The sequence below is a fragment of the Elgaria multicarinata genome, chromosome 2, assembly GCF_023053635.1.
Source record: "Elgaria multicarinata webbii isolate HBS135686 ecotype San Diego chromosome 2, rElgMul1.1.pri, whole genome shotgun sequence".
Classification (NCBI taxonomy): Eukaryota; Metazoa; Chordata; class Lepidosauria; order Squamata; family Anguidae; genus Elgaria; species Elgaria multicarinata.
Genome location: NC_086172.1, coordinates 97,307,894 through 97,327,533, shown reverse-complemented (window position 1 = coordinate 97,327,533; position 19,640 = coordinate 97,307,894). Strand labels below are relative to the sequence as shown.

The window sequence follows — 19,640 nt, the reverse complement described above, 5'->3', positions numbered from 1 at the left end:
ATAATGTATTTCTAAACTGCACTTGAAAGATTAGCTGCCCATGAGCATCCAGCTTTACATTAGTGTGCTCAAAGAGAATGCATATACTGTTAGTAGTACTTAAGATACAAAGTAGTTTAAAAGTCATGTGCTTAAACTAATTATCCCCTTAGGCTGTGACTTCTGATAATGGTACATTGGTAATACCTCTCGATGTATATTTGTCTAGCTTTCCTTTTTCTTGGAATTTCTTTGATTAAAAAATCTAATGTGATAAAATAATCACATTCTTACTAAGTATAGTATTATGCATGCTGCAAATGTGCTTTAGAAGAAATTTATTAATAGCTTTTATAAATAGCTTTTATAAAAAAGAGAAGCAATTTTGGAGTTAAAGGCTTAGCAAGGACTTTATGCAGTTGTATAGAGAGAAGCCTTTATTAAAATGTGTCCTGCTTCTTATTTTTAGATCAATGTTTTAGACACACATCACTCTTCAAATAAAAACCATTGCAGCTTACAACATAGAATAAAATCAAATTACAACAATACAATCAAACTACAAATCATAATTTTAAAAAATAGGAAATTTGAATACGATCCTGGGATGTGGTCAATTTTTCCTCACCATGTGGGTGGATGCTACACATGATTGGTGAATGGCTGTTTGTATAATCTCTTTAACACTGTACCTTCTGAGAAATATTACCCTTTCCCTTTATCTTGGAGTTTTATAAAATTTGGGTAAGGGAAGTTTTGGAGCTAATTGAGAAATTCAGCAGAATTATTCTGAATACAGCACCAGAATGTGATATGTGGAATTATTATCACAAGTGTTTTTTTCAGGTGCTGAAAACATCTTCAAGTTACCTGTAAAACCTAAACTCAAAATTAATTATTTTGCGATTGTATGATGGTTCCATTATTTCAGCTATAATAATCTGCTTGTTGGTTTTCAGAGCAATTAGTTCTGTAGAATATTATTTTAAAAGACAGAAATGAAAGGAATTGCCACAGGCATGGGACACAGAAGGCAAGAAGCTCTAAGAGAAATGTATAGCTTAAAATATTAAAACAATATAATTCTCTAACAACAGGTTTGGCATACTGACCCAGGGCAAGAACCTGCCCTTTAGCATACTTAAAATGAATCAGAGTGTGAAAGGGGTGCAAAGGAATTCCAAAAGCTGCTCCCAAATATCTTAATAAAATAAAATGTGTGTGTCATGTTTTAGTGAATCAACATCCTTTCTATTATTTTATTTTTTAGTATTGGCGGCTTCTAGAGAAACACAGTTCCTCCAGTTAATGCTTTAGAAAGTAAATTTTCAGAGGTGTGCGTGTGCGTGTGCTTAATTTAATTTAATAGAGGACATAGATTCTGAGTTAGCAGGAGCACGTGATCATCAGGTCATTAATTGTGAATGCAAGGGCTTGGATTGTTCCTTCTAGGGCACTTAAGAGAGGGTTTTTTTGGTTGGGGTGGAATTATTTTGTACCTCTGAAAATGATAATTGTATACAATTGTTTATGCAGTAACATTTCCTCCTGCTTACAATTAATGGTTATGCTATAAAGAACTCATCAAAGCTATGAAGAAATCAATTGGCACGGGACAGGGAATGCACAATAAACGGAAACTCAGAACATTGTCTTCAGTTTATTGTGTCACTTCGTGTATTTTTTAAACAATGTTAGGAATGTTGCAAATGAAAGAACACGTATCCTTTGGTTTTGATTGTGGGTAGTATAAGCTTTGCGCAATACGTTTGCTTTAATTACCATATATGGGCTTTTGTAATTTGCTCTATAAAGTGCTGAGTAATAACTTTGTGAAGTTGATCCATTTGATTTGCTCCTCTACTATGATTTAGCATTCCAGAAGCTAATGAGATTTTTTCATGTCATTAGCTCATTTCTTCAGGTAGAAAGTTGTAAAAGAATTCTATGATGCTTATATGCAACAAAGTTTGAAATGTTGCATCGAATGACATAGTTAAATGCTGGAATTAGAAGATGCTTGCACTCAATTTCAATATGAATTATTAAATTTTAGGCTTCCTATACTTCGATTTCTGATGGCTATGGCTGTATAAAGATCTGATGGTAGAGAAAATAATATAGCTCAGTTGTTTGTACACAGGAAACATTTAATAACAACTGTTGTCCTGTTATGCATAAATGGGTGAGTAATTACATTTTTAAAAACAATAACACCCAATATTCAGAGACTATATCTTACAACTTAGCTATATAATATTCACCATATTGTGTAGAATTTTTGCTGGGTAAATGGTTTACACATCACATCAAAAGCAGGCATGCTTTCAAAGAACATACATTTTTAAATTATCTGAATACCAAGGAGGAGGAGGAAGGAGTGGGCTCAGAGAAAAATGGGAATCCAAGAATAGGGGTGAGGGAGTGAAAAGAGGGAATCGAAGAAGAGCGTGATGAAGAAAAGTCAGAATCCAAGAAGGGGGGCACGAAAATGTGCACTTGGACCTGAAAGAAATGGTCACATGTACCTTCCCCTGCCACAGTAGTCACATGCCTATGGGCCTCCAAAAAGCTGTTACTCCTGCATAAGGGCATATTACAATGTTTGCATTTTTACATGCATTAATGAATATTAGATGTGTATTTTATGCAAGAAGATAGATGGCTTTGTTAGGAAATTGCATAACAGGGTCAGGTCAAAGGAACTGCATTTAACCTCCAGCTGTTTCCCAAATTCATTTGATGAAAAAATGTTGATTTCACTCAGCTATGATATTTTCTTTCAGATTCCTTCAGGATCTCTAGACTAGCTTGGTTCTCCATTTTTTGTTGGAAACGTTATGTACACTTTAGAGCCACATTTCTTTCTATTTATTTATTACATTTTTAGACTGCTCAATAGCCAAAGCTCTTTGGGCGGTTCTCTCCTCTGTTCTATGCAAGCATTTCAAACTAGTTGATGGCCATGAATGTGCCTACACATACATGCATAGGGAAATTTAGTGTGTGAAATTTCATAGGAAATTTCAGTTTCCCTTATTGTGACAGGTCTTTCTTTAGTTTCTGCACTCACATTAATTAATGCTAACTGTATCTGTCTACCACTGGTTTTCACATTTGCCCATATAAGTGTGTGCTGAGGAGGGTTCAGAGTGCTTGCATGTTACAAAAAAAGGCGTACCAGCACTGAGAGTGCTTGGAACTCTAAAGAGGAGCTGGTGGAAGGCATTTTTCAGTGGGCAGGGTGGGGTTTTCATAATATTATTTCATAATTTAGCATATTACAATTAAGATTAATTTCTTCGTTGTTTATTTGTTCAGTCGCTTCCAACTCTTCGTGACTTCATGGGCCAGCCCACGCCAGAGCTTTCTGTCAGCCGTCACCACCCCTAGCTCCCCCAAGGTCAAGTCTGTCACCTCCAGAATATCATCCATCCATCTTGCCCTTAGTCGGCCCCTCTTCCTTTTGCCTTCCACTTTCCCTAGCATCAGCCTCTTCTCCAGGGTATCCTGTCTTCTCATTATGTGGCCAAAGTACTTCAGTTTTGCCTTTAATACCATTCCCTCAAGTGAGCAGTCTGGCTTTATTTCAAACCAGTATGGACTGGTTTGATCTTCTTGCAGTCCAAGGCACTCTCAGAATTTTCCTCCAACACCACAGTTCAAAAGCATCTATCTTCCTTCGCTCAGCTTTCCTTATGGTCCAGCTCTCGCAGCCATAGGTTACTATGGGGAATACCATTGCTTTAACTATGCGGACCTTTGTTGTCAGTGTGGTGTCTCTGCTCTTAACTCTTTTATCAAGATTTGTCATTGCTCTCCTCCCAAGAAGTAAACGTCTTCTGATTTCCTGGCTGCAGTCAGCGTCTGCAGTAGTCTTTGCACCCAGAAATGTGAAATCACATGAAGTCCTTGTTTTCATATTTGAATGTGGAAAATGCTATTGACTGAGAAGGGATTTTAGTTCTCTGCTGTTTTACTGTGTTTTTGTTCCGTTCATTTTTATGTGAATTGCATTATTAATTTTTGCTTATTTTCCTAATGGAAACAGCCATTGGATTTTTGTTTTAATGAAGGACAGTATATAAATTCCTTTTAAAAATAAGTGGACTTTCTTGTGGAACTGTGCAAGAAGTTTTGTTCATGTACTTTGTAGGTAACATAACTCTTATATGCACTGCTGCCTGTTGTTTGTAGAATTCTGATACTGTTTGAATCCTGCTGGTAGCAGAGTATGTTAAGGCTCTCTGATTTCATTGTGTTGCACAGGTCCCTTAAGATGACGATGACATTTATATCTGTAGTTGCCATTGAAAACAAGAGGGGAATTGATGAAGCCCATGGAAGATTAGTATATTGCTCTTTCAGATCAACTTGTTTGACTTTTAAATGGTATGGTTCCTATTGGATTTCTCAGTTGAGAGAAATGACTAAGTTGAAAAGAATTTAAAAGTATTCCAACTCACTCCTATATGTCATGGGGCAGCCCTATATGAAAGAAGTCGTGAAGGGCTAGTCTCCAGTGCCATCTACTGGCATTTTACTAAAAGAACAGAACTGGAACCCACTATGGTATCATTCCTCTCCAGCAGTGCCAGAGCATCTAACCCAAACTCACATTAGTAGTTAGTGTGGCCAGTCACCAGGTAAAGGAGATACAGGCTTTCCTTTCATTTCACACTTTAATTTATTAAAACAAATGATGTGTTAAGGTGTGTGTGTGTGTGTGTTAGAAAGAAGTGATGGCCAACTGTTTCCATGAATTAACTGTAGATGTGAATATGTTTGAAGAAGTGGCCTGGCAAAAAACAAGCACTGAGAGTGACTGTATGAAAAGAAGTCAGTTTTGTTGCACTGGTTCTGAAACTGAAAGTGATAGAAATCTCAACTCCATACTAATTTTAGTGGTGTGTGTTTGTTAGAAGTAAACCTGATTGTTTGTTTGATATTTCAAACTGAAGAAGGTTTGGGAACATAGTGTTCATAGAAGATATGCACAGAGCTGTAAATACTACTAAATAGTATCAGTGCAGTGTTTGCTCATACATTATTTTACCTCAGTGGTCCCAACAGCAAGCCATTTATCCTGCCTTAGAATAATGGAACCAGTTACCTAGGGTAGGGTGACCATATTTTGGAAACCAAAAAGGAGGACAACATGCCCAGCCCCCAAGGGGTCGTGCCCACCCAAACATGGCCTTGGTCACATGTCTGATTTCACAGCAAACAATTAAAACAAACCTGTTCTACATAACATCTTAATGCTAAAATCACTGGAATAAAGGAAGAAGTGAGACATCCAACGTATCTGAAATTAACTCCACTCATTTCTATTTTTGTAGCTTTTGCTGTACTTTGAAGCTTTTGCTATACTCTGTGTGATATAGCAAATATCTTTTCTGACTGCAAGTCTTTCTCTCAGATATCTTTTCTGACTGGAAGTCCTTCACTGGATGACCATAGTCTAACCTTTCCTAACATTTAACTCTCTTTCCCCATCACCTTTCTCATATCCATTGTCACACATTCAGCATACTGCTACCACTGAATAAATGAAGTAGTTGACAAGTACAGAAAAATCTAGTATAATAAACAAGCAACCAAGCATTCAGAAAGAGTATAAACTACTATTACCCTGCAAACATTAGCCATGGAACAAAGGACTAAAGGCTAACACCTATTAACTTGTTTCAGCTTCAACCAGACATAACAGTCAAAAACAGCCAAGAAAAACACACCTACCTCATTGTCATAGCAATACCTACGGGCAAAAATGTTGCAGAAAAGGAAGAGGACAAGAGAGAGAGAAATATACAACACTGGCTATGGAAGTTAAAGAACTACGGCAACAGGAAAAAATACAATTATTCCGTTAGTCACATCAGTCACCAGCATCACTTCATTTTTATTTTTTTTTAGAGAAAACCTACATGCACACCAACATCCAGAAAGCAGTCATACTTGAAACATGTTTAATAGTCAGGAAATTTCTGAATCAGTACAAGACTGCATGACTTGGCAAAGCCGATCATGTTCATCTGGAAAAACTACCACGAGCAAGAAAAGAGAAATTGATGATGATGATGATGATGATGATGATGATGATGATGATGATAGTAATAATGGCTGCCCTGTAATTTTTTTCGAAAGATTTTAAAGAACGATGAACAATTATCAGCCATTGTTACAAAATATACATCATGCCAATTATAGCAAACAAATTGGAGAGGTAGGTCTATGGATCAAAATGCATTATTTAATAGGAATATCACCCATCCCCCCAACTCACACTCAGAAAACTACAGCCCTCCCCACCACAAACTGCAAACATGCATTCATTCATAAACACCCCATTCAGACATCAATACATGCACTGCCAGCACATGCGCACCCCACCCCACACACTCAGATCACCCACTCGAAAAACACACGCATGCACACACATCCATTCACTCAAATACCCCATGCACCCCATTCAGACATGAATACACACACTGCCAGCACACACATGCGTGCACCCTCCACACACCTTAATCTTACCTGCTACTTGCTTCTTCTCTTGCTTCTTCTTTTTCTTCTTCTTTTTCTTTGTCTTCTCGATCTGCGCTGGCGGCCCCCAGCCCATTACCTTACGCCCCCCAGCCCTTTTTTGTTCCCTGTCCTGGGTGGCTGGGCCAGGGCCAGCCGCCCGGGACAGGGAGCGAATTGAGCCCTGCCCCTTGCCTCTTGTCACAGGGCGACAAGAGGCAATGGACAGGACTCCGTTTTTGCTCCCCCTCTTGGCAGCTGGGCCAAGCCCAGCCGCCCACAGCAGACAGCAAAAACTGAGTCGCCTAGATCGGCACTGGGGGGCAGAAGCTGGGAGATGCATTCCCAGAAGTCCGCAATGTGTCTTCCAGCTCCTCCCCCCAGCACTGATGTCAACCGCCCGAGTCATCTCTGCATTCCACAGAGCAACCTGGGCTTCAACAGGAGCACCGGCCATACCAGCAGGAAAATCCCCCAGAGCCCTCTGGAATCCATTGGAGTCCATTAGCCTCCGGGGGTGGAACATTTTAATAGGCCTCCCACCCTTGCAGAGGGAAAAGGCTGCTGAAAGTCTAAACCTCAATAGAAAGTGATCTGACCATGACAAGGGGGTAGATGTTAATTCCCCCACTTTCAGATCACCATCCCCCTGCCCAGTCGAGAAAATCAAGTCAAGTGTGTGTCCCTTTGCATGTGTTGGGCCGATGACATGTTGAGACAGCCCCATGGTTGTCATGGCAGCCATGAAGTCCTGAGCCGGCCCAGATACAGGAGCCTCAGCATGGAAGTTGAGATCCCCCAGAACCATCATCCTGGGGGTCCTCAACACCAGATCCGAGACAACCTCTGTCAGCTCAGGCAGGGAGACTGTTGGGCAGCAGGGTGGGCAGTACACCAGCAGAATCCCTAATCTGTCTCGAGTACCCAACACAAAATAAAGACACTCAAGACCAGCACTCGAATGAACAGGAAGCCTAGAGAGGGAGATTGTATTTCTATAGACCATGGCAACCCCCCTCCCCGACCCTCAAGTCAGTGCTGATGCTGCACCGAGTTCCCGGGAGGGCAAAGCTGGGTGAGAGTAACCCTTCCCAGTTCACCCACCCAGGTCTCAGTGATACATACCAGGTCAGCCCCCTCATCCACAATCAAATCATGGATGAGGGAGATTTTATTTTGGACTGACCTGCGTTTAGCAGAAGCACCACCAAACCCAAGGGCAAGCTGGTAAGGCCGCCAGGAACCATCTGGTTGGGGGGAAAACCAGAAGAGGGGATAGCTGTAAGAAATCTAGCCCCTCTTCTCATCTGGCCTGTTATTCCCCCATCGCCATACATCTGCTTACCTATGACCACAGCTATGTGGGCACCCCCTTGCCTCCCTGAGCTCCCAAGGCACATATTTAAAAATGCAAGTAATAAAATAAAATGAGATAAAATGCCACAACTTGCTGCTATTAATCTGGTTGTTGACCAAAGGCAGCAGGACCATTGTCTTCTTTCCTATGCTCCTCATTGTGACGCAAAGTGCGCACTTAGCGTTGCACTTTGTGCAACACAGAGGCGCTGCCCCTGGCAGCCTGGCCCTTAATACCTGTTGAGGAAGGAGCGGCTGGTCAGCTGATGGTGATGTCCGTCAGGTGGGGTGGGGGTGGGTGGCAGCAGAAACAAGCTGCAAGAATGGGCTTTTCCCCAGTCCCAAACACACTATTACGTGACATTCAGTGTAATTAAGATGATCTAAGATGTTGGATGGAATTGCAGGGTGCAGGAGGAATAAAAAACACCATTAGAACATATATAGGGCTACTTCAGTTCACACTTTTATTGAACATTGCGGTTTATGCAGTTGCTGGTTTAATTATTTTATTTATAAGCCATCTTGTGACCTGTGCAGGACAAATTACATTGTGATGGTTTAAAGTTCAGAAGTCTAGTTTTAATTAAAAATGTATTATTGCTTATTTCTAATAGTAGCATTTATTGAGTTTTTCATACAATTCTTCATAAAACTGACTGCCTTCATCTTTTCAAGGGGTCAAGAGAAACTGAAGGAGAAGAGGAGTCTGGTTTGATTCAGCCTGCAGAAGTGTTTGCTCCCAAAAGCTTGGTGTTGGTATCCCGATTAGATTATCCAGAAATTTTCAGGGTAAAGTACCTGTCATTCATAATTTGTCGACGTTCAAATCTGTTTAGTTTCTAATGAGCAACAGTGGCAAGTATTTTTGAACATCTCTATATTAGAATCCTAGAATTGTGCAGTTGGAAGGAACCACAAGAATCATGGAGTCCAACTCTCTGCAATGTGCAGGAAAACCAGTTAAACCATCCTTGAGAAGTGGCTGTCCAGCCTCTTCTTAAAAACCTCCATTATTATTATTATTATTATTTATTTATATAGCACCATCGATGTACATGGTGCTGTACAGATAACACAGTAAACAGCAAGACCCTGCCGCATAGGCTTACAATCTAACAAAGTCGTAGTAAACAATAAGGAGGGAAAGAGAATGCAAACAGGGACAGGGAAGTGTAAACAGGCACCGGGAAGGGTGAAGCTAACAGTATAGAGTCAGAACAAACTCAAAGTTTAAAAGCTATAGGGAAAAGAAAAGTTTTTAGCTGTGTTTTAAAAGCTGTGATTGAGTTGGTAGTTCTCAGGTGTTCTGGAAGAGCATTCCAGGCATGAGGGGCAGCAGAGGAAAATGGGCGAAGCCGAGCAAGGGAAGTAGAGACCCTTGGGCAGGCAAGAAGCATGGCATCAGAGGAGCGAAGAGCACGAGCGGGGCAATAGTGTGAGATGAGAGAGGAGAGACAGGCAGGAGCTAGACCGTGAAAAGCTTTGAAGGTCAACAGGAGAAGTTTATATTGGATTCTGGAATGAATTGGGAGCCAATGAAGAGATTTCAGAAGCGGAGTGACATGGTCAGAGCGGCGGGCCAGGAAGATGATCTTAGCGGCAGAGTGGTGGACAGAGACCAGCGGACTGATGTGAGATGAGGGGAGGCCAGAGAGGAGGAGGTTGCAGTAGTCCAACCGAGAGATAACCAGTGCGTGAACGAGAGTCTTGGCAGAAGAGACAGACAAAAATGGTCGAACAACTTCCATAGGTAGACTATGTATCACTGCTGTACTGATCTTACCATCAAGAAGTTTTTTTCTTATATTTCATTGAAATTTAACTTATACCCATTATTTCTGTTCCTAATTTCTATGGCAATTTAAAATAGTTCTTGACCATCTTCCCTGTGGCACCCTTTTATGTACCTGAGCACTGCTAACATGTCTCCCCTCAGTCTTCTTTTCTCCAGACTGAACATCCCAAGTTCCTTCAGCCTGTCCTCATAGGGCATGTCCTCAAGTCCCTATATCATCTTTGTTGCTCTCCTCCGAACCTGTTCTAACTTGTCCTTTTGGAAATGTGTCCTTCTGGAAACATGGTGCCCAGAATCATATCCAATACTCCAGGTGTGGTCTCACTAGTTCCCAGTAGAGAGGAATAAAGACTTAATGTGTCTTTGATACAATGCTTCTAATGCAACCCAGAATTGTGTTAGTCCTTCTAGCGACTATCTCACACTGTTCTGATTGCTGTTGTCGACCACACCCAAATCCTTCTCCAATGTAGTGCTTCCTAGCCATGACTCCCCCATCTTGTAGGTGCACCCTACATTTTTCCTCCCTAAGTGTAATACCTTACATTTTTCCCTGTTAAAAGACATCTTGTTCCTTTCAGCCCAGTCTCCCAACCTGCCTAAATCATATTGTTATGGGAATTTAGTCATCATGAGGAGAATTAACCTACATAAAATCAATATTTACCCCCAAGGATTAATGCGATCATCAGTCTATTGAACATAAAAGTTTTGAAGAAAAAACCCTTTTTGAATTCAGCTAATGCAAAGGCTGAACCATGCACATCTGTCAGAGTTCTGCCAGAGAATCAGAGCTGAGGGATCAGACCAGTGGTCAGAGCTGAGGGATCAGACCAGTGGTCAATGCCAAGAAGAGCTTGTATCTTGGGCAAGGTTCCAGCCAAAATAGAAGGCCTTTCTAGTTATTCCTGTCCAGGCTCACTCCAGAAAATGATCCAAACTGCAGTCCTAACAAATCATCACATGGGTATTCTCATACAGAGCCAAAGGTTCCAAGTTCTTCTCCTGGAAGCTCCAGACCACTGATATGCAACTAAAAGAGTAAGCTTCAGAGCAATTCATTTAGTCAAAATAATTTGCAGACATGGTATAATGGCACAAAAGCAGCAACTGATTCAGGAAACAAGCAAGAGTGGATCAACTAATGATTATTAGTAAAACAATATATTCTGCTTCATAGTCTGGTTTATTTAGATATATATATATACCTAAAATTATCTATATATGTATATGCACACACACGCACACATGGAAAATATTGATAAAGCTATGCAGTTTGAACTCAAAAGAAGCTTAAGCTCTTATTGCTGCATTTCATTAAGCAATGGTGTGTTTAAGTATTCTAAGATTGCATTTCTTATACTATAAATATATAGTTTCTAATACTTATTAATATTTACTTTCCCCCAGGTTGCAATTTTACATGTTCTTATTTCACATTTTAGGCTTGCCTTGGCTTGGTCTACACTGTGTACGTGGACAACCTGAATGTCTCATTGGAAACTCTCATTGCAAATCTCTGTTCGTGCTTTGTTCCTTCTGCTGGAGGGTCACAGGTAAATAAGAAAAGCCAGTATTTATTCAGTTAATTTAATTTATGAAGAAAGCAAAAAATAAATTCTTCAAATATTTTGATTTAATAAAGGACCATAGTTCAGTTGAGTATGTCCCAATGGCCCGTCTTCTAAAAGGAACAAGAATTCCATTCCACAATAAGGTCAAGGGGTTAATTTTGTCATTGCAGTTGCCTTTACAGCGCATAGTATCAATTTAGAACTCTGCAAAGTTCAACCTTTTTTATTACTGGTGTTTCAAAATATTTCTTTATTCTTTTTTCCCCCTGGTTTGTATGAGTTATTTGGGAGGGGAACTTTTCCTTGAAGTTGCTTTGATTGAGTCTTTAAATTCTGATGTACTTCAGTGTTTTAGTGGTCCATGTATTTCTGTGGTAATGATGATTTTAATGAAAATACAATGATGAAACAGTTACATATTGATAATTTGAGGCATATGATTAAATATCTACACATAACTGAAAAGTATGGACCATTGTGTCTTGACAGTGGACATCCAGATGCCATAGCAAATTTCAGATGCATGGCATGATGGTAATATACATCAGTAGGGCCTTTGGCCCACACTTCCCAGTTGTTGCTAACATACCCTACTGCCAATAGATTGGAGCACAGTCACAGTGGGGTACAGTTAAAGGGAAGGGGGAGGCCGTGGCATGTTTGAGTTAGCAAACGGTACTGAAGAATGAAGAGTGGGTTACTTGGGAGGGGAAGCTAGAATTTCTTTTTCCTACTTATCCACTGCTTAGCTTAATTCCCAACTGCTGCTTATAAACACCTACAGTTAATTCATTTATATAGACATTGAACTTGGTGGTAACAATAACCTGGCCAAGCAACCACTCTTGTATTATACCATATCTACATTTCTTCTCAATCCCCATGCTTCAGTTCCTGCTCAACACCATCTCTTTAGTGTACATACTTTGCACCTAAAAGGTCCCAGGTTCAATTTCTGACTCCTCCAATAAAAAAGGGAGAGGTAGCGGCCCCTACCCCCTGAAAAACCCTCTCTCGTGCAGTTCTGAAGCAGAAAATGTGACATTTTTAAAACGCCGCCTAAAAAAACACCTGTTCACCCAGGCATTCCCTGGGCTATAAGTAAATTAATTATGCCACTCCATTTTGCTCCTCCTTGAATTGTTTTTACTGCAGTTGGAAGGGTTTTTAATGTTGTGTTTAAATACTGTGCTTTCTTTGGTGTTTTTAATATTGTATTTAAAGGCATTTTAATATTTATTGTGAACTGCTGAGAGATTTTATTATATTCAGTGGTATACAAATGTCACAAATAAATAAATAAAATTGGTAAATAGCAATGTGACTTAATTAATTTTCATATGATAATCACACAAAAAGCAATATGTCTCATGTTGCTTAAGCAATAATAGCTTATTAAATTATCTTCCTACAGAAACTATTTTCCTTAGGAGCAGGAGATAGGCAGCTGATTCAGACTCCTTTACATGATAGTCTTCCTGTTACGGGGACTAGCGTGGCTCTTCTGTTTCAACAATTAGGTATGTCACTTTTTGGATTATGATATTTTGAAATAACTGCACAAGTCAAATACTCACTTCCCTTTTTTGTTTTTCAAAACTCAAAGTGTTGTTTCTCCTGTATTTTGGAAGACAATTTGCATATACCTAGAGGTGGTCTGAACCTAACTGTTACTTTTTTTACAGCTGTGTCCAGTGTGTTTACTGCTTGGCCATTGTGTTTGCAAATAATTCCGAAGTTAATATAATTTAAAGCAACTTGAGGCATTGCACCATACTTCTAATGTGCCAGTTCATGGTACCAAACTCCTTCAAGAAATAGATATAGTGCTGTAAGACTGTAATAGTGCAGTGAGATCTATTCTTTTGATTCATTTGTCTTGAATTGCTTTTTTCTTTGCTGTGCAGCACTGATCTTTTCCCTTCCCTTTTATTTTTTAAAATAATGCAAATTTTAATACACTTGTGTTTTCAAATTAATTAATTTTATGGTAAAGATACTGCAATAAACTGGGGCAAATAAGAACCACAACGTACAGGATTGTTTAAAATACATACAATGTTTTCACTGGAAGCCAACTCACTCACTTCTGAATATGTGAGAAAAGACATACAAAAGTTCCCCTTGGAATGTACCGTTCAAAGAGAGAAATGTCAGTGGCAACTTGTCAAAAAACAAAGCTAGATATTCTTTGGGACTGGTATACACTGCAGTGATACTACATGCATTCAGCTGTAGCCTTTTCTCAGGATGTACTCCCATCTGCTGGATTACAATGCAATTATAATGTTTCTTTAAGAGGTGCCATAATTATTAATCTGGGTCCATAGCAATATAGGAGTTGGAGGGTATATATGTATTTACCCTATAGTTTGGCTCTATACCTCACATGGCAAAAATGTAGCTATACTGTATGGTGTTGCTTCAAATAGGGCTTCTTGTAGAGTGGCAAGAAAAAAGCACTCTAGAAGCAACATTTTCTCCTATCTTATTAGAAAGTCTTGGAAAGGTACTAATAGCACTAGATAGGAAGCTGTGTCTAGTCATTACAGTGGATTTCAGGGAGAAGAAAGGTTTTTTACCCTCTTGCTGTGATCACCAGCTGTTACTGGGGAATATCTTTATGGAATGTGCTCCTGAAAGCTGTCTGCATTCAGTTTGATGTTTTAGAACAAATCTGGAAAGGCATGAAGCAGTAACAAAGGGTGGTTGAGTACTAAATACATTGAACAGGATTTTGCGTGTATATTTTTAATCACATGGCTACCTAGGCTGATACCACAGTTTCTTTGGTCTTCCTTCTGGTAAACTAGCAGAAAGGTATCTGGTTAGCATAGATGTCGTGAGGTTTCTCAATATCTTGTGTGCTGAATGACTGCTTCCAGGATCTGAAAAATCTTTCTTCAACCATGTCCTTAGAGTCATGGCAGAACAAAATGTTTCTTGATTGCCTGATATTAATGATGGCTTTCTTTTACTTTGCAAAGCAGCTATGGGTAGCTTCAGATTAAGTAGAACTCTGATACTTCCCAGCTTTTCCTTCCCAGTTGTTTGTCTGCTCAAAATCACCCTCTCAACTATTCTTCTCCCTCCCAAAAGTAAAAGATATGGTGCCCGTAACTTGTTCCCTGGAAGGAGGAAAGCAGTATTACTTTGAGCAAAAAACTAGTTAACAATGAAACGGTTAAGATCCGCTACTGAAAACATCCATGGCTTCTTTCCAAGAAAGCTGTTGCCGTGAGGACATGGAGGAAACAGTCACAGAACTACACTTCATGTCCTCAGTCTAAAGTGAAAAGCCATAGTGATGCAGGAAATACAGAATGTTTAGTTCACTTCTAAAAAAATGTGCTGAGTAACAGGTTTAAGGAATCCACTAATTTCTGAATAATCCTATTCTTCTTACAATTTCCCTGTATTTATTGAGCCAGTTATGTAGATGGGATTAGGAACCTAGAACACTAGGGCAACCAAACTCTGGGGAGATCTAAATGGTGAGAATAGAAAACAAAATCTTAGCAGTCTTTTGATAGATTGGAAAAAAACCATTGCATTGCTGAAGAAAACAAGCATATTAGATATTCCATGGTTAGTAAGAAGATAAATTTTAGTGTACGCCAACCAATTTTAAGCAGACCATTTGCAACAGAAACTAAATTTAGCAAAGATGTTTAGTGTACTCTATCATAGCCGACTCGTGGTTCTGCTTCTGTTACAGATTGCTTTCAAATGTTAAAATAAACCTTATGCGGGAATGAAAGACTGGAAAATTTTGAAACAAGGTTCTCAGACAGCATGAATTCACCCCAAGCCACAGAAAATGCATGTAAGTGGTTGGAGTTGGAAAACTAGCTACCCCTCAAGGTCACAATACTGACAAAGCAAATTGTAGAGTATCGTTATCTAAAGCCATGTTCTGGAATGTTTGGAAAGGCTGTTAGCATAGATTCTTTTTTTCTTTTTCTTTACATAATTCATCCTCACTGATATCAATGAACACAAATGAATTATTGCTGACTAACAGTGCCATGTTTCTGGGACTCAACTCAGCAAGTTTCGTAAAATGTTGGAACTGGAGAACACAGGCATTACAATATTTAGGGAGAACCTTGGGAGTCTAGGAGATCTACTGGACAAATTATTCAGTTGGCTTAAAATCTTTCTGAATGTGCATGTAGGAACACAAAGTATAGTTTTTAATATTATGAATGAAAGTGGATTAGAGATTTGAGATACAGTGTTTGGGTGGATTTTGTTTTATTCATAATTTATATGAGATTGGTGCATGGAGCTAAATAATGTTGAGATGAATTCCTGGCTTTCATTGAGAGAAGCAAAGATTTATGCACCTTATACTACTACACTTGGGACAATGCTAGGCAAAGGTGGTAAAGCATGACTACTGCGTACATAATACTTTCCATCCAATGTGCTCCTGTTTCCTCTGTCAACTTTCTGTCCTTTTCCTTCTGAATTACTGATGATCAAGCTGTACAGACTTACTTGACTACAACAGTGAAGATGCATCATGTAGACAATATATTCTGAGTACTTTCATTGATGTAAGCAGGTGAATGGGGGAAATGGCAAAAACAGTGTTTTCTAAAAATATATATGCTGCTTTCTAGCTCTCTTCCTGCTCCTTTTTTTTACATCGTACCTAGGAAGGAAACTTCTAAATGCCTATAGATATATATTTCAGAAAGGTTTGCAACATATCTGACCTTTCATATGCATGCACTTTAAATTAAAATGTTTTATCACTTGTGTTTCCCCTTCCCCTTAGAACCAAACAATTTGAAACAGCTGATACTAGTTAAAAATAAATCTGAGTCAAATTGCAAGGAGTTGGGGTCTTTTTCTGAAAATCTTCAGTTTTGGACAGGGGGCCCTTTCCATAATTTTTCAAGGATGGTTGTGTAAGTGCTACAAAAGTGTTCAGTTATGAAAGTGATCCTTGATTGGCTAGGATCACCCATGTGACTGGTATAAGAAGTAATGTCCACACTCTAAATGTGCTTCTTTTGCCCTCAGTGACATTGATTAAAAAAATCATTGTAACATCATCACATCCAGTATGCTATCCGTGATTGATTGGATTTACTCAAATAAAAATGTGACAGGAGATATGGTGGGGAGGCAATGGTTGCGAGCATTTGCAAAAATCCACAAAATACTTAGAGGTGTTCCGTGAGCTGCTTGGTCTCTCCACGACTACTTTTACAGTTCAAAGAAGTTAAAAAGTACTGAAAGGAGAGAAAATTACTGGGAATGGTTGAACCCCCCAGTTCTGTAAAAACTTCATATTTCTGAGACATTATGGGGTATATTTACTATAATTAATTAAATATAATTAGTTAGATATGGTTTGTTTGTCTTGGGCCGTACTATATGATCTCTGTTTGTTTAAGTATCAATACAACGTACATTCTTTTTATACTATAATTTGTTTAAACTCAGACCAGCTTTCAACTCTGATTATATTTAATTCAATTCAGACGTTAACGTAGCAATGTAGCTACTTATTTGAAATTGATTTTAAAAAAACACCCACTGGATTAATAGCTAGTCTTTCATACATCTTCTGCATTCATTGTTCTTCCTCTACCCTTTTGCATGCAGATGAATAGTTAAATTAGGCTGAAGGTTTAGCATGGAATGGTGCCATTTTACTCTTCTGTTTTTGCTCCTTCTTTGTTCTAAATTAAGGCCTGAGTCTAAATATAAAAGAGTTTGGTAGAAAGCTAGTTATACACAGACACTCTGGCACATCTACTCCCCCCATTGAAAAGAAGAGGCAGACAGTCTGATGTATATTCAGCTTCCACCAAATAGGAGCACAGTTTTCCTATTGGTGCAGAATTCCAGATTACTACAGTAATTGGTCTTTTTTTTAATGGCAAATTATTTGTAAGCATAGAAGTAGCCCTGCATATTTTTTTCTAATACTGCAGAGCATTCTATGGAAAGTGTCCTTTGAAAAGTAAAACGTTTGTGTGAGTGATTCTAAAATCATTTTTAAAGAAGTAGATATAGCTGCTTTAGCCCAAATGTAAGCTGTTATAACAAATTGTTTCCATATGTTTACTAAATATAGAATAGTCAACAATTACAAAATGAACTTATCATTTTTGTTTATTTAGAGAGACATTGTGCAATGATGATGTGTAACTCATCCACCACCCCCTTTTCTCATTTTTGGCAGGAAAATAAGGGAGGTCCTCCTTACACCACCCAGGACACATTGTTTCTGAACAAAGAAACATCCTGAGTGCCAACCTACATTTGGGGGCAATAGTCCAAAATAGTTTGAGTCTTTAGTAATTTAGTGAATGAAACAGAATTTTGAAACCGGTTTTATTTTAAGATATGTGTTTATGATAAATGGACAAGAGAGTGGCTTATTATTATTCCCCATATCTAGAAAGTGATGTCGGTATTAAGGGCTGGGCTTATGCAATGAAAGCCAAGTAACCTATTTTTAAACTTGATTTCTGCGAATATCAAGCCTTTTGGGAGCAATTTCAGTTTCAAAAATTGTTTCAACTGGCATCAGTGAATAATCATATGGGTCCATTTGGAGAAAAAAAAGGTAATAATAATGATGATGATGATAATAAATTCTCCATAATTAGATCCCATCCTGGGACAGGAGGCAGCTGCTGATTGGGCAAAAAAAAAGTGTTATTCCCAGGCCTGTTTTACTGAGACATAAGTGCAACTGTTAGGACTGAACTTCATCAACAAATTTGTCTTCTCTGCCTGTTGTTTGGTTTTTCTTCTGGACCAGCAAGATGCAAGGCCTAAGCTTCTGGTGTATGAAAGGGGTGGACTGGTTTGCAAGTTCAGTTGAGCAAGAATTCAAAAGCAAGTCTAGTAAGATCAAAATTCAAATATACACGTGAACAAAATACTTGTTTCCATCTAATATATTTTTTTTAATTTTCATTTAGGAATATGAACTACATTTTTAAATATTAAAAATTTAAGCTGATCTAATTTTACTGACTTCACATCATTGGTCAGTTTATGGAGGGTCGTGAAAGAGTTACTTCCTAGGTCTAGGTAAGGGCCAAATTTCTGGAAGAGAAGGACCATTTTATTGATTTGATTTGATTTGTACCCCACCTTTCTATTAAAAAAAAAAGCACTAAAGGCAGCTTACAGTCATAAATAAAATTTGATTAAAACAATAATAAAAAGTACATTAAAACAATTAAAATACATTAGTAACAGAATAAAAACAGGATCCAATCCAACAAACCCACTGACATACCAAAGGCTTACTTAAATAAAAAGGTTTTTGCCTGCCAGTGGAAGGACAGCAGAGAGGTAGCAAACCTAGCCTCCCTTGGTTAGGAATTCCACATCTGGGGAACTCTCATTGAGAAGGCCCTCATTCTCATTGGCACTAAATGCACCCCTGAAGATGGTGGTCTTGAAACAAGAGCCTCTCCTGAAGACCTTAGGTCTTGGGCAGGTTCATATGGGAGAAGGTGGTCTTTGCATTTTACATGGCAATTCCGTTTGCTGAAAATATGCTGGTGTTTCCCAGATAGGTGTCCTTAACGCATCCATATCAGGGAATCACATCTCTACTCGGACACTCTTTAAGCACCCATTTCTTATTTATTTATTTATTTTATTTATTTATTACTTTTTTATACCGCTCAATAGCCAAAGCTCTCTGGGCGGTTCACAAAAATTAAAACCATAATAAAACAACCAACAGGTTAAAAGCACAAATACAAAATACAGTATAAAAAGCACAACCAGGATAAAACCACGCAGCAAAATTGATGTAAAATTAAAATACAGAGTTAAAACAGTAAAATTTAAATTTAAGTTAAAATTAAATGTTAAAATACTGAAAGAATAAAAAGGTCTTCAGCTGGCGACAAAAGGAGTACAGTGTAGCCGCCAGGTGGACCTCTCTGGGGAGCTCATTCCACAACCGGGGTGCCACAGCGGAGAAAGCCCTCCTCCTAGTAGCCACCTGCCTCACTTCCTTTGGCAGGGGCTCACGGAGAAGGGCCCCTGTAGATGATCTTAAGGTCCAGGCAGGTACATATGGGAGGAGGCGTCCCTTCAAATAACCTGGCCCCAAACCGTTTAGGGCTTTAAATGTCAATACCAGCACTTTGAATCGGGCCCGGACCTGGACTGGCAGCCAATGAAGTTGAAAAAGGACTGGCGTAAGGTGATCTCGCCGGCCAGTCCCTGTTAGTAAACGGGCTGCCCTGTTTTGTACCAGTTGAAGCTTCCGGACCATTTTCAAAGGCAGACCCATGTATAACGCATTGCAGTAATCCAAACGAGAGGTTATCAGAGCATGGATAACTGTAGCTAGGCTATCTCTGTCCAGATAAGGGCATAGTTGGTAAATCAGCCTGAGCTGATAAAAG

General features: G+C 39.0%; 1 protein-coding gene across 1 annotated transcript in view; it reads left to right on the top strand.

Annotated features, from left to right (window-relative positions):
• The window catches only part of SBF2 (SET binding factor 2), a 274,874-nt gene that overhangs the window by 122,616 nt on the left and 132,618 nt on the right, over positions 1 to 19,640 (top strand). The window contains exons 4-6 of the mRNA XM_063117284.1: positions 8,542 to 8,655; positions 11,107 to 11,217; positions 12,650 to 12,755. Coding sequence (XP_062973354.1) covers positions 8,542 to 8,655; positions 11,107 to 11,217; positions 12,650 to 12,755 — 331 coding nt within the window. The remainder of the gene's footprint in view (positions 1 to 8,541; positions 8,656 to 11,106; positions 11,218 to 12,649; positions 12,756 to 19,640) is intronic.